The 23,793-nt window shown below is 35.1% G+C and overlaps 3 protein-coding genes and 2 pseudogenes across 5 annotated transcripts; 1 reads left to right on the top strand and 4 right to left on the bottom strand.

The window, feature by feature from the left end:
* Window positions 1-3,874: 3,874 nt before the first annotated feature.
* On the bottom strand, window positions 3,875-6,072 carry LOC133677014 (uncharacterized protein At4g26485-like; annotated as a pseudogene).
* Window positions 6,073-6,422: 350 nt separating this feature from the next.
* LOC133676886 (DNA-directed RNA polymerases IV and V subunit 4-like) lies at window positions 6,423-9,071 on the bottom strand. Its single transcript, XM_062098671.1, has 9 exons — window positions 8,975-9,071; window positions 8,733-8,824; window positions 8,192-8,251; window positions 7,852-7,950; window positions 7,409-7,520; window positions 7,255-7,332; window positions 7,107-7,140; window positions 6,955-7,023; window positions 6,423-6,765 (listed from the first exon to the last, which is right to left on the bottom strand). Exons 2-9 carry the CDS (start codon window positions 8,797-8,799, stop codon window positions 6,691-6,693), a joined length of 594 nt encoding a protein of 197 aa, XP_061954655.1. The 5' UTR covers window positions 8,800-8,824; window positions 8,975-9,071; the 3' UTR covers window positions 6,423-6,690.
* A 1,681-nt stretch (window positions 9,072-10,752) lies between these two features.
* Window positions 10,753-12,083, bottom strand: LOC133677075 (probable indole-3-pyruvate monooxygenase YUCCA11; annotated as a pseudogene).
* Window positions 12,084-14,725: 2,642 nt separating this feature from the next.
* LOC133677305 (heat shock protein 81-1-like) lies at window positions 14,726-17,966 on the top strand. Its single transcript, XM_062099250.1, has 3 exons — window positions 14,726-15,024; window positions 15,732-15,873; window positions 15,975-17,966. Exons 1-3 carry the CDS (start codon window positions 14,902-14,904, stop codon window positions 17,804-17,806), a joined length of 2,097 nt encoding a protein of 698 aa, XP_061955234.1. The 5' UTR covers window positions 14,726-14,901; the 3' UTR covers window positions 17,807-17,966.
* A 387-nt stretch (window positions 17,967-18,353) lies between these two features.
* LOC133677306 (calcineurin B-like protein 3) lies at window positions 18,354-23,793 on the bottom strand. Of its 3 annotated transcripts, none has more exons than XM_062099251.1 (9): window positions 23,496-23,788; window positions 20,497-20,651; window positions 20,118-20,200; window positions 19,847-19,906; window positions 19,556-19,664; window positions 19,205-19,257; window positions 18,993-19,073; window positions 18,760-18,872; window positions 18,354-18,662 (listed from the first exon to the last, which is right to left on the bottom strand). In XM_062099251.1, the coding sequence occupies exons 2-9, from the start codon at window positions 20,618-20,620 to the stop codon at window positions 18,605-18,607; spliced, it is 681 nt and encodes a 226-aa protein (XP_061955235.1). In that variant the 5' UTR covers window positions 20,621-20,651; window positions 23,496-23,788; the 3' UTR covers window positions 18,354-18,604. The 3 variants fall into 3 exon arrangements, with proteins under 3 accessions (XP_061955235.1, XP_061955236.1, XP_061955237.1); XM_062099252.1 differs by lacking the exon at window positions 23,496-23,788 and adding an exon at window positions 20,845-23,474; XM_062099253.1 differs by lacking the exon at window positions 19,847-19,906 and having other exon boundaries at window positions 23,496-23,793.

Below are 23,793 nucleotides of genomic sequence, written 5' to 3'. Positions count from 1 at the left end.
AATTACCATGGGGCCGAAATCGAAATTTTAATCAGCAGCAAAATTCAAAAGGTTACTTCTTTGAAACTAGCGACAACATGAGATGATGAAGTCATACTTCAAACCCTTCACTTTTATTAATCAACGCATATACCCCACAGGAACAAAAATATATATTATATATTAAATTACAAATTAATTACCTTCATGTATAGTTGTAATCGATGCAAGGCAGGGCCGGGTCATAAGTCAAGAGATTTGACCCGGGTTGATTTTATTTTTTAAAAAAAACTAAAATGATATTATTTTTATCCAAAAAATATTAAATTAACTCGTTAAGGGTCAGGTTTGACTTGTTCGCGGGTCAACTTGAGTTTTTATCCAGGTCAACCAAGCTTTTTTTCTTTTTTAACTTGTATTTATCTATATTTCAAATCAATCAAAGTCTCAAACCAACTTAAAAATTCAAAAGTTGAGAATATATAGTATTGAGACTTGACGGGTGGTATATAACAGAGCGATACAACAAGATATTAATGAAACATTGATTTTAATTGTCGAACAGTGCAATGCTTTGATTAGGTCAATGATAATTTCTCTCCTTTTATTTTTCTTTATTCGTTAAAATAAAATTACTTATCAAATACTCCACTCTTTTTTTTTTCCTTGGACTATTAATGATAGCTTCACGAGATAGAAGAACGTTGACTGGTTAATAACATTTCCACGTGGGAAACTGTAATTGGACTGTCATGATCTGTCGTATCGAGTGTTTAGTAATTTAGTCAGCAGGGTGTTGTGTCTGTCTGCATATATATCTACTTAAGTAGACTTAAATTATTTATTTATTTTAGCAAACCTCATGAAATAACCTTCATGAAAATAAAAAATATAAAGGGTTGTCTTTGTCTCTTTCTTTTTTTTAATAATCCTTAATTCAGAGTATATTAAAAAACTATAAAGTCAATATCCAAAATATATAATTAAAATACCGACAGCAAAAAAAACAAACTTGGTCTTTTTTATTCAATGTACTGTATATATAAACGCTACAAAAATCATGGAAGACATGTATCATGAGCACATGCATGCATAAGATATTTATATATGTCTTAATTATTATTATGAAATGATGATTGTTTATAGTGAAACACCAATGAGCACGGCCACTAGAAAAATCAAAACCACTAAGCATCCAGTAAGATCATTCAGGGATCCATAGATGATCTCAGATTGTAGAGCTTGTGTCGCGGAGCTTTGTTCACTCATCATTGAATCATTCCTCATCTCAATTTCATTGGTACTGCTATCAGGAACTGGACTGGTTTCCAGGTTTACAAGATCATCAGGTATAATTGGAGTGTTGATGTTGCTCTGATGGGGTGTTGAGCCTGAGCCTGAGCCTGCCGCAGGTATCTTGGTATTATTATTATTAATTATGTATGAATCACTAGTCCTCTTCATCTCTTCTATAGTAGCTGTAAACTCCATGACTCTCTTCTCTAGACTAGCATTCTTCTCCTTGAGCCTCTCAATGGCCTCTCCTTGTTTCTTCATCAGCAACAAATTAATTAACAATAATATTGAAGACAACCATAAATTACCAGCAAATTATTATTTACCTGATCTTCAGCTATTAATTAGATTTCACATCATATATTAAATATTCATCAGAAATGATGTGTTCATTTGGATTGATGCAATGAAAGGATCAACGACTCACATAACATGAAGGGCATGAAGCTAAAGCTTTTGGCTTTGCAACTCCATGCCTGATCAACTCTTGATGAAGATCCTTTTCAAGGGCATGGTGACCATTCGGCTTTTGCTCCTTCATGGGTTGCAGTAAACATCAGAAATATATATATATATATATATATATATATATATATATATATATATATATATTCAACACGAAATTAACTGATGACGTAAAATTTATCAGGAAATGAAATTAAAAACCTAAATATTACCTGCATGGGCTTAGAGGGAGGAGGGTTAGGGTTAAAGCTAGAGCTAGACGTAGTGGCCGATTTTACAGTCTCCTTTACACGAGTTGCTTCATAAATATGATGAAGAAGCTGTTGATGTTGCTCCTCCACCTTCTGCATGCCATAATCAACAAGCAAAGTTATCATACTAAATGTTCAAGACCCAGATGAACATGTTCAGCAAATCAAGTGGTAAATAAAAAGAAAATAAAACTAATTAAATCGATAAGTAACCTGTGTAATATTGCGTAGAAGAGGGTCCCTTAGAGAGTGATCATCATCAGGAGAATAATGACTACTAGGAAGTCGAGAATAAGCAGAAGCACCACAGCCTGTTGTGGAGTTGTAGTTCCCCATATGGTAATGTATGAATTTACCAGTGCTTGCTAGCTAGTTATTTTATTCGAAGAAACCAGGAACTTGTCTTGTGCTCCTGGCAAAATACTCTACCCTATGTTATATAGCATTAACGATGGCCTTAAGATTTTAACCTAGACAATTAAGAAAGAATAAAGCACCCCTAGCCATCGATCAGGTCAACCCTATGAAATTCTATATTCTTAATGATGATGATTACATCCTTCCATTTATTTTCTCACAAGACATATTACAAATGATATAATTTCACACGGTATATAAATGTCTTTCTTTCTTTTTTCTTTTTTTTTTATAATTATCGAGAATATATTAAAAAAACTATAAAATTAAAAACCAATGCGAAACATAAAAATAAAAATAAACTTAGAAAAAAAAATTTATCTGCTATAACAAATAAAAAAAAACTATCTAAAATTTCTTATTTAATTATAATTCAATGTCAACATCAGAAAATTTTAAAAGATCATTTACAGAGTGATGTTTGATCAATTCAACCAAATGTGAATCTTATTTTTCTTCTTCTGCATTCAATGTCGTGATTTCTAAGAAAATAGCAATGTTGACAGGTACTGGTTTCGTAAGTTTCACCTACATTTTCTTTGCACCAGGGATATATGCATGGTAATTAAGAAGAAAACACAATGAACAATGTATAATAATAATAATAATATGACTTCTGAACTAGATCTTTAATTTTATTTTTCCAAGAAAAGGCCTTGCAATGCATGGGGCTGTGAAAAGATTTGGAACTTAGGGTGAGTATTGTCCACAACTTCCAGCATCTTTCCCTCTCAGAAGGATTTCTCTTCTTTTTTCCTAAAGAATCAAAAGGATATGTTTAGTATTTAATTTGACCTTATGGTATTGAATGGAATATACATATATATATATATCTTCTACATGTTTTTGTCATTTTTATATATATCTTTTCTATTTAAATACTCTAATCCTTCCAATTTACAACCGCTACAGGCCTGGTTATCAAAAAGTTGGATTGCATAGTTAAGATCGTATATACAAGGACAATTGGACTCCGGGATTGCTTTCTGTAAATCACCAGGTTATTACATCACAAGGTTAAACAATGGAAGACAATGACACAATATAATACTTTAGCTTGACTATGCTTTGCGTCGCACGTAATCAAGACCTTAACGAAGAAGAAAACTTCATCTCTTCCTCAGCTCATCCTGAGGATATATATTCAACTTGTGCACTAGCTAGGATTCACCCCGTTTATCTCTATAAAACTGTGACCAGTTCCTCCATGTCAATGGCATGCGAATCCTCCAGAAATCCATGTCATTTCACGCTTGATGTTATTTCTTCAATTAAAAAAAATACCAATTTCACTGGGATGGGGTTATACAGAACACAATTTCCATGGATATCACAGACTCTCATTAATCACTGTCATAAAAGCCAACATGTCAACATGCCGTCGTAACCATAGGACTTTCTCCTAAGGCGTACCTTATGAATCCCTGATCGACAAAGCAAGCATCAGGGATGTATTTGGTTTAAGATGGTACTAATCAGCTGCTAAAGTATTTTGATTTCTGAACACCAAAAATACGAGTAATTATTACAAAACACCAGCAGTATGAATATATGAAAATACATGTTCCACAAGATGTACTCACGAATCAGCAGTACTTCTGCTCAGTTATCTATCACCACAGAACATTCAGGCATTTCTACTTGATGATCTATTGAACTTGGATGACTGGTTGGGCTTGAACTTGTAAGTACTGCTATCCCCAAATCGAGAGGGGGCATCGGAAAGGCTTCCATGAGCTCTCCTGTTGTCATATCCTGGATAGTCATCTTTGGAGAAGGGCACAATTTCATGCAAAAACCAAGCCTATCTTCTCTGCTTTCTTGACTAAATTCCATTGTCGCCTTTGTGTGTTACATGAATCTCCCCTTTATCCTTTTTCAACATGACTTTGGCATTGCTCAAATAACCCCTTAGCAGTATCTTGTTCAACCTATTAATTTCAATCCCAACATATTTTCATCATTTAATTTTTTCAATTCCGATATATCCATATCACTACACAAGGATCTCTAGATAGGCATGAAAGCAAACAGATATATATTAAGAAAATTTAACACATCCTTTCAGCATACAGTTCTCCAGTTCTTCCCATTCAAATTTGATCTCGTGTATGAATGAATCTTTTTAAAAGTATGATGATGTATCAAGATTCATCTGTTTCTTGTTCTGTTCAGAAAATGTAATTAATTTCCCGAGTCATTTTTCATGCTACTATGACCATAGGAAAGAAAATCCTTCAGTAACTTTCAAATGAAATATTTGGTTCAAACCCCTCTATTACATCTCAGTTTCAGCCTAGTTAGAATGTCCATCCGTTGTTAAAGTCTTAAAGAGAACTAATACCCTAAAATAACAAAAGTTCAATGTTACCATGAGAGGGCAGAAACTCAATGAAAGAAACAATGCCGAGACTAGCTGAAATAATCATGAACTAACAAGCACAAACTTAGAGAAAAGAGTGAGCAAGAGAACATAACTGGATTTGGCAATAGCTACCCTAAAGAAGAGGAATCAACTTCAGATAGTTTTAGTTGTTTTATTGAGCAAAAATTAGTGAGTGGGTTCTCGTTTTCTTCGCTTTAAGACTTGCTCTTACGTGGGAATGCATCATTTAGACTCTATCTCATTGGTATTAAGAATTCTAATACAGGAAATTCAAAATGAACTTCATAAAATAAACAATAAATAGACTAATACAATGATAAGATTATATAAGTAAGCATAGGGGAACATAAATTGTGTAAGAGACTAGAACATAACTGGATTTGGCAGTAGCTACCCTCAGGGAAGAGGAAATCAACATGAGGGAAGTCATAGACAATTCGATCAAACCTTTGAGTCCTCAAAAAGTTGCGCTGACTCATCTCTATTGCATCCACTTCATTGAGCACTAACCCTCCCTTCTCTTCTAGTTCCCTCGCATTTCCTACGCCATTACTGTATTTCTTGGCTATGTTATATGCACCTCAAACAAAGACAAACCCTTTACGGATCATTAAAAATTCTTTCTTTTGTCAACCAAACTAAAGAAACCCTTTAACAAGTTGAAGTAAAAGAAAGAAAAGAGAGAGTACCTTGGGTATCAGCAGTAGTTGAAACCAAGTCGAGAGCAGAACAAAAGGTCTGGCTAAAGAAAGAGAGAAAGAGAAGTCATCTTCTCCAACCAATAACATCCTGTGTTTTGCTGGGTAGTGTCTTCTCCATTTCTCAGGCTCCTCATCTTCTTCATCATCTGATGATTCTGACTCTGTGTCTGTCTCTTGATATTTTTCTTGTTTTCCCATCTGGGTTTATACGAAAAATCTATGTCTTTCAGCCTTGAATCTTGATCACTCGTCTCTGCGTCTCTTCTGTTCTCTTTTCTCCATTCCAAATAATATAGACCTCTACTAACAACTACTCTCTCTCGGTATAGGTAATGCAAAAAATACATATACTTCGCTTCCGTGAGAAACTGGGATATTGAATTAATATCGGATTTTGATTTATTCCCTAGCACGTAATTACATACTTTTTTAAGATAAAATATGGGTGTTATCTTAGAAAAAAGACATAAATAAAAACTCGTGCTTTAGTCATGAACAAACTTGTTATGCATCAAGTCACGTCCATTCTCTCAAAACTTTAACTAAAGTTGTTCATTTACTAATATCATTTATTTTTTTTTTTGATAACTTGGTTTGTTTGCTAGCATCTCTTAAATGAAATATTAGAGGGTATTGTGATGGTTAACAGTAGCCACTAAAAGTTCTTTTACAAATAGCATACAGTAAAGGTAGTGTCATATTGTTAAGAATTTGAACCATCAAGGAGCTGGCCTACTCCTTGTGAAGTTGACAGATGATGGCAAGAAATCTACCACAATCACGCAAAAGGGGCATAGAACGAGTCTGGAACAAACATTGCTAACTTAATCCCCCAAGGGACCTTAGGAGTTACATGCATCAACGCTTTAGCGAGATGATTCAACAGTTCAATCCATTCTTTGCTATATCTACTAATGGCAAACAATCAACCCAAAAAACGCAAGATTTGAATGGTTAGAAAGTACATAGATCGTTACTAGTCTGAGTTCATTACATTAAATGTAGTTAATAGGCAAGTTATGCAAAGCTTCTTATCAAAGGAGTTTATAATATACAAGCTCCATCCATCACAACACTGTCATCTCCATCTCCCCCCCATGAATGAGATGAATCCGCATTCTGAAAACTGGCCACCAGCTCAAGCAGCAAAAAGGAGATATCTTGCCAAGAATCTCCTCCTCAATTGTTTGGAGCTTCATGCTGGCTGTTTAAACTTAGCTAGCTCGCCTAAAATGTCCTTCAGGGGTTCTCTAAGTGTGCTAGCCTTAGACTGACAAAAGGGAGAAAACAAATCAAAAAATTATGATATAATGCCTTCCACAGTAGTGGATCAAGAAGCTTTGCATCAATTCATCAGCTTTTCACAACAAAATTTGTTCTTTTTTTAGACTATTGAATGAAAAAACCCAGGATAGTCACGGGAGAAATGCACTCATATCCGAAAACAACAAAATCATACCTTCAAAGATGGGACAAGTGCAAAAGCTTCATCAGCAGTTTCAGGAAAGACATTGGCGATTAGAGATATCTGCAATGCACCCATCAAGTTGAAATTAAAAGCTGCATTTATTTTTTTCCTTAAAAAGAACTACCTCATGTTAAGATTGATACCTCTCCATCAGAGACACCATATTTTCTCAAAGCCCTGACATTTGAGTTAATGGTTCAACAATAGTTTGATCACAGAATACTAATATAAAATGCATAATCAGCGCATGTTCATTATAACTACTTCCTATAGCAATAAAAACAAGGATACTCAAGAACTCGTCTAACAGACTGAGGGTTTGTATAATGGGCACCATTCTTAGCATACTGCAGCCCCTTGTCAAATGACCTGAAAATAAGCAACACAATTTCAGCATTCCAAGATCCTTTTGCTTGAGAATAGAAGCTTTGTACATGTTACTCACACAGGAAGTTTGATAGTTGGATCCTGAGACAGCAGAACCATCTGGTCCTGGATTCCTTGTAAGATTTGTGCAGCCTCACAATCCATCAGGGGTTTGGCATTCTGTGGGAGTTCTGCATATATAAGCAAAAATAATGATAGTATAGCGGTATCCTACCCAAGGAAATAAAAATCACTGTGAATCCAGTAAATATAGAGGATCCTTTTTGAGAGAGGAAATGCAAGCCCTACAATAATTTATAACGCATGCCATGCATAGTAACATTGGTAAAGTTGGAAAAGATTAACTCTGTATAAAGCAGTTTAGAATTGAGAGCAAAGAACGAGCTAACATTGTGATAGCAACTAGTATGTAATTCTTTTTCTCTAGTAGAGAAAAACAAGTAAATAAATCTTTGGAGATTTGATGAATGAGATATGTAAAGCTAGGATAAGAATATATACCTGACTCGATTTTTAGCTCAAGCGGAGGTGGTTCTTTTGTCATTGGACTTTTCCCACCATTTGCAATCTTGCCTCCTTTCCCCCCCTTGCTCAAATTACCTTGATTGTATAAAGAAAATCAACAGAAATCAATAAATAAATAAATAAAAGCCCACCGAGAAACAATGATGCACAGTAAGATCAATGCTACAAAATGATGATGAGTATAAGAAAAGGAGAAGAAACTGTATAGAAATTCTCAAAGAAATGCATTTTAAATAGTAAAACACAAGTATGAAGAACAAATCCCAGAAATAGAAAAGGTAAGAGATTGAGTCAAAGTACATATAAATATGCTAACCTTCAGACTCAAAATGGATTTTCCTTCCATTATTTGAATCATCCTTTCCTTTAGTAGATGCTAGCAAAGACATTCAAACAGAAACTATGAGTAGTTTCAATTATTGTCCAATCCAGAAAAAAAGAAAGGAGAAATGAAGCGTGCATGTGGGGTCTTCAGGAAAAAAAAAAAAACAAGAAAGCCTTTTCACATCGTTCAGTACTTCAGTTATAAAGGCACCTCCCAAATAGTTCCAATGTTGCAAATTGCTTGAAGGAGAAGACTAAGATAAACTAAGTGGTAATAAAACAAAACCCAAATAATGGCTACAAATAAAAAAAACAAACATATTAGAGAAAAGCAAGCAGAACCCAAAATTCACAGAACCCTAAACCACAAGGATGAACCAACACAACAGTAATACCCTCCATAGACTTGGGGTAGAGCAAAGAATTTTGATAAATTTATTTAATTAAACCCCATTAAATTTTCTTCTTTATGAAAATAAAAATAGCAGGAACAAATGGAAAAATGCATGTAGAGTAATGTAAAGCATCCTTACAGGACTTGAGAGAAGACTTAGGCTCTTTGGATGGGAGAGAGAACCCTTTTCCTCCTCCTTTCTCCATTTTGCAGATTAAAGTTGTGTGCTTTCTGCAACACTCGCATGTACAAGCAAACCACAAAAGAAGCAAGGAGTCAGCGTTTTTGTTATATATAAAAAAAGAAAGGAATTGTAAATAAATATAAAATGATCAAGCATGAAAAACCCATTTCAGTCTCCAAACATGGAGAAAAACCCACCTGAGAGTGATGAGAGAGAAATAGAGCAGCAGAGCACAGACCTGTTCCTTTCTCTCCTCTCCCGTGTCTGTTGAGTGATTTTGAACACCATGGTCTCTTCTCTTTGTTCTTTTGGGCTTTTTATTATCTTATTATTTCTTTTTTTTTCACTATTTGGGCCTACCTTAGGGCTCCCATTCACTCTAATTGATCCGATTGATCGATCATGATTATTCGATATTGCAATATTGTCATCCAAGATTTTTTATTATAATTATTCTGAATGTCTGGATGAATCTGTGTGTGTATCTCGATTAATTTTACGAATTTTAAAATTAATGGTCATATAGGTCTTCAGTGGTTTTGAGATTTATGAAATTCAAAATAATAATTTTTAAAAAATAAATTTATAATCCAGTTAAATTATATCTTTAAAGATTAAGTTTTTATTACTTTTATGTTGTTTTTTTCAGTGTTTTAAGACCCGGCCCGGCCCGGCGGGTCAACCCGGGACCCGGCCGACCCGGGCCTGTGGTCGGGCCGGGTCTAAGCAAAAAACAGGCTGGGAATTGCCCCAGCCAAACCCGGTCGACCCGGAGGGTTGACCCGGGACCCGGCCGGCCCGGCCAAACCCTGCTGAAACCCGGGTTTTTTTATATATATTCTTATGCCCGAAACGACGTAGTTTTGGCCTTTTACAATTAAAAGGCCAAAACAACAAGAGCAGAGAAACGAATCACGAGCATTGCAGAGCAGAGAAGTGAGAAGAAAACCTAATTAATTTCAAGAATTTGTCAAACCCATTTCACTCTCAGTCGCGAAGAAGAGTAGATGAGCAGAAGAATCTTGAATCATTGATCGCCGTTTCAATTCTGAGCATAAGGTTAGATGAGTTTTTAATTATTTCTTTCTTCTTTCGCCTTTCGCTCTGTTTCATCTTCTTCCCTCTGTTGAAATTGCAGGAGAGTATAACAGTGACATCGGTTCTTCCCTCTGTTCCCTCTGTTGACCCATCAGTTCTTCCTACCGATTGACCCATCAGTTCTTCCCACATGTATGTATCTCTGCTCTTTTATTTTTCTAAAAACCAGCAGCTCAAATGTAACTGATAGTATGAATTTAGGTTTAAGCCATGAGAAAGAATTTAGCAATGCATTACGTACCTTGTCCTGTTGCCATGTCAAGTAAGGTTTATCAAACTTGAGTTGACTCGAGAAGAAATTTTACGAACTGTATGAACGTGTTGCTTTGATATTGTAATTTATCCAGAATGGAATACCTGCCTTCTAACAATTTGTGTATGCGTTGGCCTATCACCCAAATAGGTGTCTAACAATTTGTGTATGCTTTTAAAATGATTGACATTTCTGCCTTGTTCCTCTGTGATATGAAAAAAAAATCTTATGAATTCCCCACTGAAAGATTTTATTTTGGCAGTAGCATGAAATCAGAATTTTGTTATAAAAATGAATTGAAACTTTAATTATGGTAGTAATTAGTAATTTGGTAGTAATTAGTAATTAGTATAGAAATGAACTTTAATTATTGTAAATTTGTAATTAGTTAGGTGTTTTTTTTTTGTTGACTCGGGTCAACCCGAGTCAACCCATCTGACCCGTGACCCGGTCACTGGACCGGGTCGATGACCGGATCGAGTTTTAAAACTATGATTTTTTTAGATTACTCTAAAAAGTCAAAAACTAGAATTAGGATAGAAGATTCTAGTGGCACTTAATTTTTTTCACCACAAAAAGGATTATTAAATAAAAATAAAATGAACACAAATGAGATTGGCTAGCTAAACCAAAATGGTATATTTATTATTCCAATGAAAAAAAATAGTGATCAAAGGAAAAACTAAATAGTTGTTCACCCTCTACCACAAACAAAAGTATTAATTAGAACTCGTTTGTCTAAGCTATTGCTCCTGTTTTTCGATGAAAATCAGGTTAAAAAGCAAAAGGAGCCTGAGACTCGTCACAGAAGGATTTCTCAGCAGATTTGTCAATTCAGAATCAGAGTACTGATGTCTTGCGATACGTTTTTGGCATCGCTTGAAATAGCCAGCAAGCCGTTTCTTGCAAATCCAACACAGTAAAGACCATTTGATCCTTTCCACTTGTTGACCAATTCTTGTTTGGGGAATCCATTGTCATCGAAGAGCTCCTCACCACCCTGCTTGATCGATCATAGAATTAATCTCCTCAACGATTTTTCCTTGCTTGATTCTGTCCACACACCCAACATCGATAGTGGGAGATCGACCTTGCGTTGTTTTAAGATAAAATGGACCCTCTTTTGGTCTTTGAATCCCGTATTCGGATAGATCATCAAACCTTAATTTGCAAAGCTTTGCGAGGATTTTGTCCACTGATGTGACAGAGAGAAATTTCAGCAAAAACATTGCCAGACTGACCATTTCCTTAGTGACCACATGTACCTGGACATGTCAGGAGAGAAACAGTTTGAGTCAATAAATCTTATGAACAGTATTGAATTCTTTGGAGAAATTGGCTACCGGGCTGCGATTAACAATGGAGGTCCTGGCATTTGATTGACACAGATCATATGAAATCTCCATGCCAGAATTCCCACACCCAACAACTAAAACATCTTTTCCTCTGTATTTTCTTCCATTAGAAAACTGGCTAGCATGCATGTATTCCCCTGCAAAGCCACCAAGGCCGGGGATATCAGGAATAACACCTTCAGCATTTTCACCGGTTGCCACCACGAGAAACTGCGCGACGTAAACTTCCTTTACATGAGAGCAAACATTTGTCACCTCAAGGCGCCACTTCCCAGCATCAACATCGTAAAATGCAAGTCCCACCGACCTATTGAATCGCGGGGTAACGCCAAAATGTGACAAATATTCATCCAAGTAAGCAATGAAGCCGTTCCTGGGAACAAATGTTGGTGCGTTAGAAGGGTAGGACATGTAGGGCAGCTCGCAATATTGCTTAGGGATGTGCAGCGTCAAGCGGTCATATGCTCTTTTCTTCCATAGAGAGCCACAACAACCCTCCCTTTCTAACACAATGTTTGGGATCTCAAGTCGATTAAGACATGCGGAGGTTGCTATGCCTGAAGGGCCAGCTCCTACAATAATTACTGCCACTTCTTCCATTTCTTGCACTAGCTAGGTGGCTCTAATTTTTCCTGGCCAATTAATTATGTGTATCAGAGAAACTAATTAATGGCTTGGAAAATTGCATGCGTTTTCCTTATAAACACAGTACATGCATGGATGGCAATGAAACATCTGAGAGAAGTTAACCCTATGCATGTTTCAACAGTTTCATTAATTAGAGGACATGCAGTGCATTTTACACCATTGGAATTTTAAACATGCATGCATGATACCAGTACTGGAGTTTAAAATAGCAGAAGAGTACTGTGGATTGTCCATCCAGTCCGAAAGAGAAGGCCACTGCTTTTAGGTAAATTCTATTTGTCAAGGTGAATTAATTCCTTCATTAAGAAGAAAAATAGAATTTGTAAATATGCAGCATGGAAGACGTCCTGCAAATCCAGCACTACTGCCTCATTTATTACCTCTTTCAGGAGTTTTTTTTTTTAAAAAAAAAAAAATCAACTGAGTGGCGTCATAAACACCATCTAAATGGCGCAGACATCATCCACCCACTTAGTGTTTGAAACACGCGTCAATAGATTTAAGAATATCCCATGAACCTGTTAATTAGTTATACAAAATACCCGTATAAAAATAAATACCAAAATATCATATGTTCTTCAAGTTTTAGCTATTCCCGGCCCCTTTTCATTCAAAATAAAAACAAGCATCGACTCCAGTCCTCAGAAGACATGCACCTGCCCTGGCCAGGAAAAAAAAATAAATAATAAAAAGAAATTATTGGAAGAAAATGAGTTTAGATGGAATGGAATTCATCGTGAACTGGAGGATGGCGGCTAAAATGTTGTTTTTAAAAAGTTCAAAATTGATTTTATTTAAAATTATTTTTTTATTGTTTTTACATCGTTTTAAAATATTGGTATCAAAAATAAATTTTAAAAAATAATAAAAAATATTATTTTTATATATTTCTAAATAAAAGAAATATTTTTAAACACATCTACTGTATTAACATAGTTTTTTTCTTTCCTTGTTGATTATCTCCTCCACCTAGAATTTGGATAATCTTCATTCAGAAAATATATATATATATATATATATATATATATATATATATATATATATATATATATAAAAGAACTATATATATAAAGCTAAAAATAACAACAAATAAAGAATATATAATTCTTCATGAGAGAAATAGATTGCAAACATGAACTCCAAACTCACAAGTTTATTTTTTAAAATTAATAATAATATATAATAATAAATTCTATTTTGGAGGAGGTTTACAAAACTTTAAATAAGTTAGAAATTCTACCTTAACTAGAAAACAAAAATAAAAATCTAAAACTAACAAGAAAACAAGCATAAAATCATTTTTATTAATTATTTTTATTATTCAATTAGAAATTACGGACAAAACATATTTCATTAATAATTATGGTGGTGATGTTCGACATATATTTTTTTGTCATTATTGTTATCTGATGTTACCAGCTAAATATTCTACATTAGGAATTCCGTTGCTATTTGATAATTTTATGGTATTATTAGAAAAGTTAATTATAAATTAATCTTGGTAGCTATTAAAAGGAATTAATTAATATTTCTAACGTGAGAAATAATATAATATAATATAATATAATAGTTCCTCTAACTAATTCATCTGTCAGTACCCAAGTTTGTCATCACGAGGAACTTTTGTCAGTGTCATTAAACCAAGTGTGTGCTAGCTAGTCAACATGGCGACTTCGTTTGGGACCTAATTAGTTTTAAATTAATCTTGACTCACTACAGTCTATCCAAACCAAGTTTACCTTTTTTAATTAAAATTAAAATACTATAAATTTAATAGTTTTTAATAAAAAAAATATATTAAAACAACAATGATTTAAATTGATCAAGTTAAATTAGGATAACCCGATCATCTCATGACCTAAAAAAATAACCCTAATTAACAACCTCACTTTTTTTAACCATTACTTTTTAAATAAAAATATATTATAACCTCAGAAACAAGTTTTAAAAAAATTAAAAAAAAGCTAATTATATAACTTTATTCTTTACATAATTTATTGTATTCAATATTTATTCGAAAATCAAATTTATATTTATATTTATATATTTTGTGTGTTTTATACCATATTCGGTAATTGTATGTCTTTGCTAATTGCGTAGCTCTACTTTTTATACATCTTCTCAATTTCAGAATTCATTTTGAAGATTAAATCTACATTTTCATCATTTTTTTTTTTTAATATTTAACATATTCTGTAATATATAAAGGATGTAAAAGCAAGAAGGAAAAGGAAGGAAGGACACGATTGAAATGGTGTAAACACTACTACCACTAAATAGCAAATATAACATATATTTTTTAATTAATTCTATAAAAATTAACAAAACAATAAGACAATTTTTGAAAATCCAGCATGATCAACACTGTTTAAAGGATCAATTCATCAGTTTTTTTAAAAATAAAGGGACCATTGTATTTTTTCTAAGCTTCCAAATCAAGATGATCAACATTGATTAAAGGGTTAATTAATCAGTTTGTAAAATTGAATGGATTATTCGATTTGGTTATACAAACTAGAGGGACCAATATATAATTTACTCGGCTTGGGTAATCCCCTATGGCCAGTCACGCAAAAGAAGATTCTAGTACGTTAACGTCAACAAGGAGAAGAAGGATCTGGAACTAGGACTTCTCTATAAAACCACACCCAACACTCCTCCCTTTCTCATTTCTTGGTTTTCTTCCGAATCCCGAGATCTCCCTACTCAATATCTCCCTTTTGCGGTGTCGTTCTGGTTTGTTTCTTTCCTTGTGAGCAGAGCAATCACAATGGCGGATACTGAGACGTTCGCTTTCCAGGCTGAGATCAATCAGCTGCTGAGTTTGATCATCAACACTTTTTACAGCAACAAGGAGATCTTTCTCCGTGAACTCATCAGCAACTCCTCTGATGTATGCCTCACTCTCTTTCTCTGTCTTTTTTTTATGTTTCTTTTTAATTAACGTATAAATGTATGACTTTGGCTGAATTTTGGGGCTCTAATGTTCTGTTTGATGAATCCTTTTGTTGCTGTGATTTAGTGATGTTAAGGATCCAAACTTTGCAACTAATGTATGTCGCTCAATATGTTTTTTCCTCTGAATTTTGGGTATCTGATGTTTTGTCTGATAAGCCCTTTTGTTGCCATGCTTCGATAAATGTCAATTTATGAATAAAGCTGAATTTCTGGACTCTAATGTTGTGTTTGATAAACCCATTTGTTGCTGTGATTTAATGATGTCAAATATCCCTATATTTTTCACTCTTTTTTCCCTTAATGTTTTTATACGAATAGAGTAATCAATGCATGCAGCTAATTGTGTTTTTAGCTGATTTTTAGACTGATGTCGTCTGATAAAACCCTTCTGTTGTTATGTTTTAATCACGTCAAAAATCAATATATTTTTTTAATCCTTTCGTTTATCCGGTTTGAAAATTTTCATGGCTTATTAGTAGTTTGGAATCGGAAACAAAATTATGTTATTTATTTTCTTCTTTCATTGAATGCAAATGCAATTTTGTGCTACGTGGTATGATTGGATAAAGGAAGAGTTAATGGGTATGAACGTGCAGATGGTAGCGTTAGCTTATGCTGTCCTTGTATCTCTGTGTTTTATAGGCTTTGGATAAGATTCGATTTGATAGCTTGACCGACAAGAGCAAGCTCGATGCCCAACCTGAGCTTTTCATTCACATTATTCCCGACAAAGTAACCAATAGCCTCACTATTGTCGACAGTGGCATTGGAATGACCAAGTCTGGTAAGCATCTCCGTTTGCAACTGTTGATGTCTGAATTTTGTTACAGTTATTGGTTAGGGTTATGTTTCTGTTGGTGCTTAACTTATCTTTGTTTGTGACAGACTTGGTGAACAACCTTGGTACCATTGCAAGGTCTGGAACTAAGGAGTTTATGGAAGCTGTTACTGCTGGTGCTGATGTAAGCATGATTGGGCAGTTTGGTGTTGGGTTTTACTCGGCTTACTTGGTTGCTGATAAGGTGGTTGTTACTTCCAAACACAATGATGATGAGCAGTATGTGTGGGAGTCTCAGGCTGGTGGTTCTTTTACAATCACTAGGGATACCTCTGGCGAGAACCTTAGTAGAGGTACTAAGATAACTCTCTTCCTTAAGGAAGACCAATTGGAGTACCTTGAGGAGCGTCGTCTCAAGGATCTGATTAAGAAACATTCTGAGTTTATTAGCTACCCAATTTCCCTTTGGATTGAGAAGACCACTGAGAAGGAGATTTCTGATGATGAGGATGAGGAAGATAAGAAGGACGAGGAAGGCAATGTAGAGGATGTTGATGAGGAGAAGGAAAAGGAGGAGAAGAAAAGGAAGAAGATAAAGGAAGTTTCACATGAGTGGTCTTTAGTGAATAAGCAGAAGCCTATTTGGATGAGGAAGCCAGAGGAGATCACCAAAGAGGAGTATGGTGCATTTTATAAGAGCCTTACTAATGACTGGGAGGAGCACCTTGCAGTGAAGCATTTCTCAGTTGAGGGCCAGCTCGAGTTCAAAGCTGTTCTCTTTGTCCCAAAGAGGGCACCATTTGACCTCTTTGACACAAGGAAGAAGCAGAACAACATCAAGCTCTATGTACGCCGTGTCTTCATCATGGACAACTGTGAAGAGTTGATGCCTGAATACTTGAGCTTCGTGAAGGGTATAGTGGATTCTGAGGATCTTCCACTCAATATTTCAAGAGAGATGCTTCAGCAGAACAAGATCCTCAAGGTTATCCGCAAGAACTTGGTCAAGAAGTGCATTGAGCTATTCTTTGAGATTGCTGAGAACAAGGAAGATTATGACAAATTCTATGAGGCATTCTCTAAGAATTTGAAGCTTGGTATTCACGAGGACTCGCAGAACAAATCCAAGATTGCTGAGTTACTTCGATATCACTCAACTAAGAGTGGTGATGAGATGACCAGTCTGAAGGATTATGTAACAAGGATGAAGGAGGGCCAGAGTGATATCTATTACATTACAGGAGAGAGCAAGAAGGCTGTTGAGAATTCCCCATTCCTTGAGAAGCTGAAGAAGAAGGGATACGAGGTCCTATATATGATTGATGCAATTGATGAATATGCTGTGGGACAGCTAAAGGAATTTGAGGGAAAGAAATTGGTGTCTGCAACCAAGGAAGGTCTTAAGATTGACGAGACTGAAGATGAGAAAAAGAAGAAAGAAGAATTGAAGGAAAAGTTTGAGGGTCTATGCAAGGTGATCAAGGATGTGCTTGGTGACAAGGTGGAGAAGGTTGTGGTGTCTGATCGGGTGGTGGACTCACCCTGCTGCTTGGTCACTGGGGAGTATGGTTGGAGCGCAAACATGGAGAGAATCATGAAGGCACAAGCACTTAGGGATAGCAGCATGGGGGGGTATATGTCAAGCAAGAAAACAATGGAGATTAATCCAGAGAACCCAATCATGGAGGAGTTGAGGAAGAGAGCTGATGCTGACAAGAATGACAAATCAGTAAAGGACCTGGTCCTCTTGCTTTTCGAGACAGCTATGCTTACATCCGGGTTCAGCTTGGATGATCCCAACACCTTTGGCAGTCGCATCCACAGAATGCTGAAATTGGGCTTGAGTATTGATGAAGACAGTGCTGATGCTGACACTGACATGCCTCCTTTGGAAGATGCTGATGATGCTGAGGGTAGCAAGATGGAGGAGGTTGACTAAACCAGCTCTGTATTCTCCTAGAGTGGTCAAGTCCCTTCAGTTAATCTAATCTCGTCTTTTTGGCCTTTTTAAAGGCTTGTCAAGGATAATACTTAATTTTTTTATCAGGACATGGTCTATTTTTTATTTAAACTTGGCCAAATACATGCAATTTCTTCTCCGCTGCCTTCCTCTCTCGTGTTCTTTAGATAAATCTTCTCTGATGTCCATGTTGATATGTGAAATAGCGCTGTCCTGATTCTCCTAAAATGAGAATGAGCTGAAAACTAGATGATTGCAAATCTTAGCCTCAAGATTCAACCATTATATTTGTTGATAGAGCACTCTTTGTTATTTAACTGCACGTACAGAAGGAAATAGAATACCCAGATCCGGAAACTCGATGTTTAAATTGCAAGTGAGAGGGATTCATACTTAAACAATGAACTATTAAAAGAACCCGTCCTTTGGTAACTTGGTCGTGAAAGCCTGCTCGCTCGGGTCATGTAGGTTCAAGCCAAAGAGATCGTTTATATATTGAGCAGAAAGCAAAACCGAGGCCAAAATCTCAAAAAACTAAATCAAAGCTTAATTGCAAGCATGAAATTTACCCCATTCAAACGCAAGAAAGAAAGAAACAACAGCAGGAACCGATTTGTTCCAGGTAGAAATCTAATCTAATGCAAAATGGAGAGCATGCTCTAGTCATTGCAGCTTTAAAACACAAGCTGACATTCTCCCTATATCTAGGAAACCTTGGCACGCACAACCGCACATTTCTTTTAAACTACATCAGTAAAACTTGTTCACATCTACAACTCAGGTATCATCAACTTGTGAGTGAAACACAAAACTTGGGAATGTGGTGGTGATGTCCCTGTTCAAGAAACATGAAAAAAATTGTCACTTTCAGACACTGGTGAGAGAAACTGTATTTTTATGTACTATTCATTGATGATAAGGCAATGACTCACTTGAGATACTGGAGAGTCATATTCTTCAAAAGAGAGGGATGTCGCAAAACAAGGCTTCGCCATTCTTCTTTATCAATCTTCCCGTCATGCTTAGTATCAGCCTCCTCAAATGTCTAACATAAACAAGAACAGTGATATAACACTCATCTTTTCATTTTCTTTTTAACTCCTTTTGACATGGCACCATGCAATAATGACAGCCAAGATAAAAGTCAGCTAGATTAAGGAAACACCTTATCAATAATGCTCTCTATTACATCATCCGACAGATTCATACCAGATTCAGCAAGTGTAGCCACTACCATTTGCTTTACCTGTACATCAAGATTTGATACTAAATAATAAAATCCAGACATGCATTTCAAATATACGCAAGATTTATCTTAAATATTGCAAGTTTTCAGAGTTAATAAATCTCATATCTCCACTTGAGAAGACCAAGTACCTCCTGTCTCTCAATAAACCCTTGCTGTTTGAGATCATACAGTTGGAATGAAACTGCAAGAAAGTAAAAGTGGGGCCTATCAAGAAACATCAATATATAAGGAGTACAGGCATTTTGCTAAAAAATCTAGAGGAAACGGAGGACTTAAGACAATAAATTAAAATCTAACTGGACAAACAGACTATTCCATAATCAAAAAATTTCTCCCACAGCGGCATTACCAATCTCTTCTCCCTCAACAAAAAACAAGAAAAAGAAGATGATGTCGGAGGCACTCATCAAGTATCAATTACAAATTACAGATTACTTTCACTCTACTCGAAGCATTTTACATATATTAGCAACACTTACATTCAATCTTATCATCAATTGGTGCATTGGGGTGAAATACAGAGAGAGCGCGTGCAAACTCCTCAAAATCTAATATTCCATTGTGCTTTGTGTCAAATAAGTCAAATACCTACAAAAGTTTGGACTTGAGACATTAATATGCAATCTTCATTGAAGGCATTTTCATAATGAAAGTCTGCAACTAATATAGGAAAACTGTGAACAACTGTACCATGACAAAGCAAGAAAAAGGGCATCCAAAGGCATACAAAAAGTGAAACAACAGACTTTAGAGTAAAATGAATAAAATACCCGATCTGCGAATAGGCTTTCCTTTTTATTTGTCTTGAATAATGCTAGTTGAAATTCTTCCTGTAATCAATATTCATAAAACTTTTCATTTATCCACTATTAAAGATAAAGAAACACATTAGGCTTTAAGAAAGAAATCTCTCTTTAAAAGGATAACTTTAATAAGAAAAAATCATTTCCATATGTGAAAAAAGTGGATAAATCATTTCCATAGGTGAAAAAAATGCATAACCTAATAAGAACAATTGGAATGTGCCATGACTTTTATTACCTTATTGATCAGCCCGTCATCAATCACTGCACTGCTGATCTTCTTAAACAGTTCATACAGCGCTTCTATTTCACTCACACTAACTGCATCAGGAAAGAACAAGCATCTTATGATTGGAAAACCTTTGAATTCAAAGATCAGCATTTGCAGTTGATCTAGAAATCCTAAACCTAACTGAAATTATAAAATTCATATGAAGTTATGCATGTGACACACTAGAAGCATAGAATGTGTGACAAGCCATTCTAAAACCATCACTTGTCATAAGAAAGCAAAGGTAACTGAATGACAGATCAAGTTGTACATTTAAATGCTAATAACTATACTAGGGCGATTCCAGAAACCAGAGCTGAAATTTTAATTAAAAGATGTAACATACACACTGTTTCCCTAGCAAGAACTTCTGGATCTTCCAGCCCTCTGGGTTGCTTATACAAATCTGCATCACAACAGTTTGCTATAGCAGCACACAAATGCTTTAATCTGTCTAGGCACTGCACCATGATCCTTTCCAGACGTCAAAACACTCCATACCTGGAGCAAAGAGAGAGCTACTTCAATTGTGCACTCTAGCTCAAAAGACTGTTGATTCAGCAAGCAAGAAAACAAAAGAGAATACTCTGTAAAGGTATACTATTTTATGTATTTCAAATTCTATCATAGCTATAATTATGGAAGGTGTGTAAAAAGTATCATACAATCAGTTAACTTGAGAGAAGGAAATAACCATATCATAGTCGCAGACAAACTTCCCTTTACTTGTATGTGGATGAGAACTTCAAGCCAGCCAAATCATATGTATAGGAAATTAGAGAGTTGATATACCATAACACAAACAAGTTGCATTTCATCGAACTTCCAAAGGAAATTCAGATCTGTTAACGGGAGTTAACTAATTTAGATAAAAAAAAGAATAAACTTTCTGACCTTTCAAGTTGACAGGCTTTGGATACATTGAAGAGAAATAGGAACATGTAATCAAACATGTGCGCATATATTTAGGAACATGTAATCAAACATGTGCATATATTTTAACACAATTCTTTAAAACACTTTGACTTTTGAAATTGGATAATAATTACGGAAGTATAACCATGAATAATTTTTTGTATATTATACATTTGCCGTTTAAAATAAAACAGTGGGCATCCCTTTGTGATATGCTCAACTTAAAAAAATAAATAAAAGAAAACCTGCCAGAATCTAATATTCATTTATTTCCCTTTTCCTGCGTGCAATTCAAGAATACCAAGTCATTGTAGCATTCCAACAAGTCATTGTAGCATTCCAACACGCAATGAAACAGTACGCTCTGCTTCTTTTGTCACAGAGTAAATTAAGGAAACACCAGAATTATAAAATACAATCAATTCAGAATCCAATGGTCCTTTTCTGTCACCTGCATCGTATTGGCTGCAAGTAATCATAAATGCAACATGACCTGTAAATATCAATTTTGTTGCCAAGTGAATCAAATGGCACAGAAACATCACAGACTAATCAGAATATGATATTTCCTTCCGTTATCTATGTCTCCTTTAACTAAAACAAAACATATAATCTTATTGGACAAGTGACAACCAATTCAACTCTTGATCTAACATGCAACAAATGAAACCAATATTCTCAATTTTTCTCACCGAGAAAATTAAAAGAAGAGAAATATTTGAATTTTCTAATACCATTAAAAACCTGGAAAGAATCTGAAAGACCTTTTCCATTTCCCATCTCTCAGGCAAAAAGTTGAGCACCGTCCCAAACTTCAGGATGCTGATATCATAGAAGATGCACACATGCAGCATCGACCAGCTTAACTTGCATGATTATAAGCTAAAAACCTAGAACGACAATTGCATGGTGCTTGAAACCATATATTCAAATACCATAGAAGTCTTTTTCAATGGGAAGTTCAGATGACTATAGGACAACAATGGGAGTTTAATATCTATTCTATTCACTTGGAAAAAGACACAAAGACTATATAGTAAAATAACTTGTTAATGTTGGAAACACCATCTACACATATGTTTAGAGAATAAGAGCAACACAGCATATGAAAATACTCAATGTTTACTCTGAGCTGAACAGCCAACATCCAGAGCATTCTCCATCTTACTACCCCAATGAAGTGTCTACAACCTAAAAAAACTAATACAAAAAAATTTATTCACCCCTTATATAATTCATGATAAGAATTCCAAGGCCATCTAAAAAGGTGAGGGATTGATTTATTAGGGACTACAAAACAGTTCAAATTTGCTCCTATCAGTTCAACCTTTTAAGGGTACCTCAACAATCCTTTGAATAAACCCTTCACTCCTGCTCTTGTTTTGGAGGATCAGAATTCAAGCTTGGAATGAATTCTTTCATTAAGAATTCAGATATGATAGCAAAAATCACCACCAACAACAATATTGAATAGCACTGAACAAAATTTACACGGTATCTCAACAACAAATTCAAATTCCATAAATGTCTTTTCAGAGGAAAGTTCTGATGACCATAGGACAATGATGGGCGCTTGAGTTCTATTAACTGGGAACAAGACAAATTACACAATGGTATGTTTCAATCTTGGAAACCCTATCTACAGCTATCTCTAGAAAAAGTAAGACATCAAATGAAAGTACTCATATGTTTAAAATCCCGGGAGCTTGCATCACACATACACTCTTGCCTAACAAGAAACACTATTAGAGACTAAACAGCCAACTTCTAGAGCGTAACACCATGCTTGCTATCTCACTGAAGGGCCTTTAACCTAAAAGAGCTAATATCAATATTTATTCACCATATCAACAACTCAAAGGCCCTTTTTAGGTGGGGGATTGACTTATTACGGAATACAAAAGTAGCTAACCTACTATCTTAACCTTTCAAGGATACCTCAATAATCCTTTGAAATCAATCTTGCGCTCCCACTTTTGTTTCGGCAGGTAAGATTTTAAGTTCAGAAGAAGATTGTTACTAACCAATCAGGATTCACAGCAAAATCCAATTCCAAAATCCATATTCAATTAATATGAATCAAAAGATGTGACTACGTCTAATTATACATACCAAAAAAGCAGAGGCCATGATAACAGATACAAACACCAATTCATCAAATGTATTACATCTAACCGATCCAAAAACCCATACTTTCTGATCCGACAACCCCAATGCCATCATAAAAATTGAAACTTGAGGCACAAACCACACACAACAAACAATTAAATCAATATCCCACAATAGATCAAGCAAAACCCAGAAAAAAAATTATGACTTTTAAACAGAAATCAAATCACTATCCAAAATTAAAAAAACAGAAACAATCAAGAATTGATGGAAAGAAAACAAAGAAACAGTTGAAATGAAAAATAAAGAAAAAGACTTTACCTTTTAGGGAAACAAAGGAGAGGAAAGAAGGAAAGAGGAGGAGAAGTCAAGATTCTTAGACATTTCTCTCCCTATTCCTTTTTTTTTTTGCTGTGGTTAAGTTTTTTTATTAGTATTTTATAATTATCTAGAGAGAGAGAGATAGAGGTGGTGTTTTTGTTTTTGTTTTGTTAAGCAAAGAGGAAGGGAGTGATTGTGATTTTTTTAATTTAATTTAATAAATCCCAAGAGGCAAGACAAAACATTAAAATTCAAGCACCAAAAATGAAAGGAAGGGGATGGTCTTGGTCTCGGTTAC

This window comes from Populus nigra, chromosome 17 (genome assembly GCF_951802175.1).
Source record: "Populus nigra chromosome 17, ddPopNigr1.1, whole genome shotgun sequence".
Classification (NCBI taxonomy): Eukaryota; Viridiplantae; Streptophyta; class Magnoliopsida; order Malpighiales; family Salicaceae; genus Populus; species Populus nigra.
Note: the sequence above shows the minus strand (reverse complement) of the source record. Positions and strands in the feature narration are given on the sequence as shown.

Coding starts and splice junctions, on each gene's coding strand:
- LOC133676886 (XM_062098671.1), bottom strand. CDS start 8,799: ATGGAGAAAGGAGGAGGAAAAGGGTTCTCTCTCCCATCCAAAGAGCCT. Junction 7,521..7,851: donor TGAGCTAAAAATCGAGTCAG/GTATATATTCTT, acceptor TTATATATGCAG/AACTCCCACAGAATGCCAAA. Junction 7,024..7,106: donor ATGGTGTCTCTGATGGAGAG/GTATCAATCTTA, acceptor GGTGCATTGCAG/ATATCTCTAATCGCCAATGT.
- LOC133677305 (XM_062099250.1), top strand. CDS start 14,902: ATGGCGGATACTGAGACGTTCGCTTTCCAGGCTGAGATCAATCAGCTG. Junction 15,025..15,731: donor TCATCAGCAACTCCTCTGAT/GTATGCCTCACT, acceptor TGTGTTTTATAG/GCTTTGGATAAGATTCGATT. Junction 15,874..15,974: donor CATTGGAATGACCAAGTCTG/GTAAGCATCTCC, acceptor TGTTTGTGACAG/ACTTGGTGAACAACCTTGGT.
- LOC133677306 (XM_062099251.1), bottom strand. CDS start 20,620: ATGGTGCAGTGCCTAGACAGATTAAAGCATTTGTGTGCTGCTATAGCA. Junction 19,665..19,846: donor AAAGCCTATTCGCAGATCGG/GTATTTTATTCA, acceptor AAACTTTTGTAG/GTATTTGACTTATTTGACAC. Junction 19,258..19,555: donor AATTGATGATAAGATTGAAT/GTAAGTGTTGCT, acceptor ACTTTCTTGCAG/TTTCATTCCAACTGTATGAT.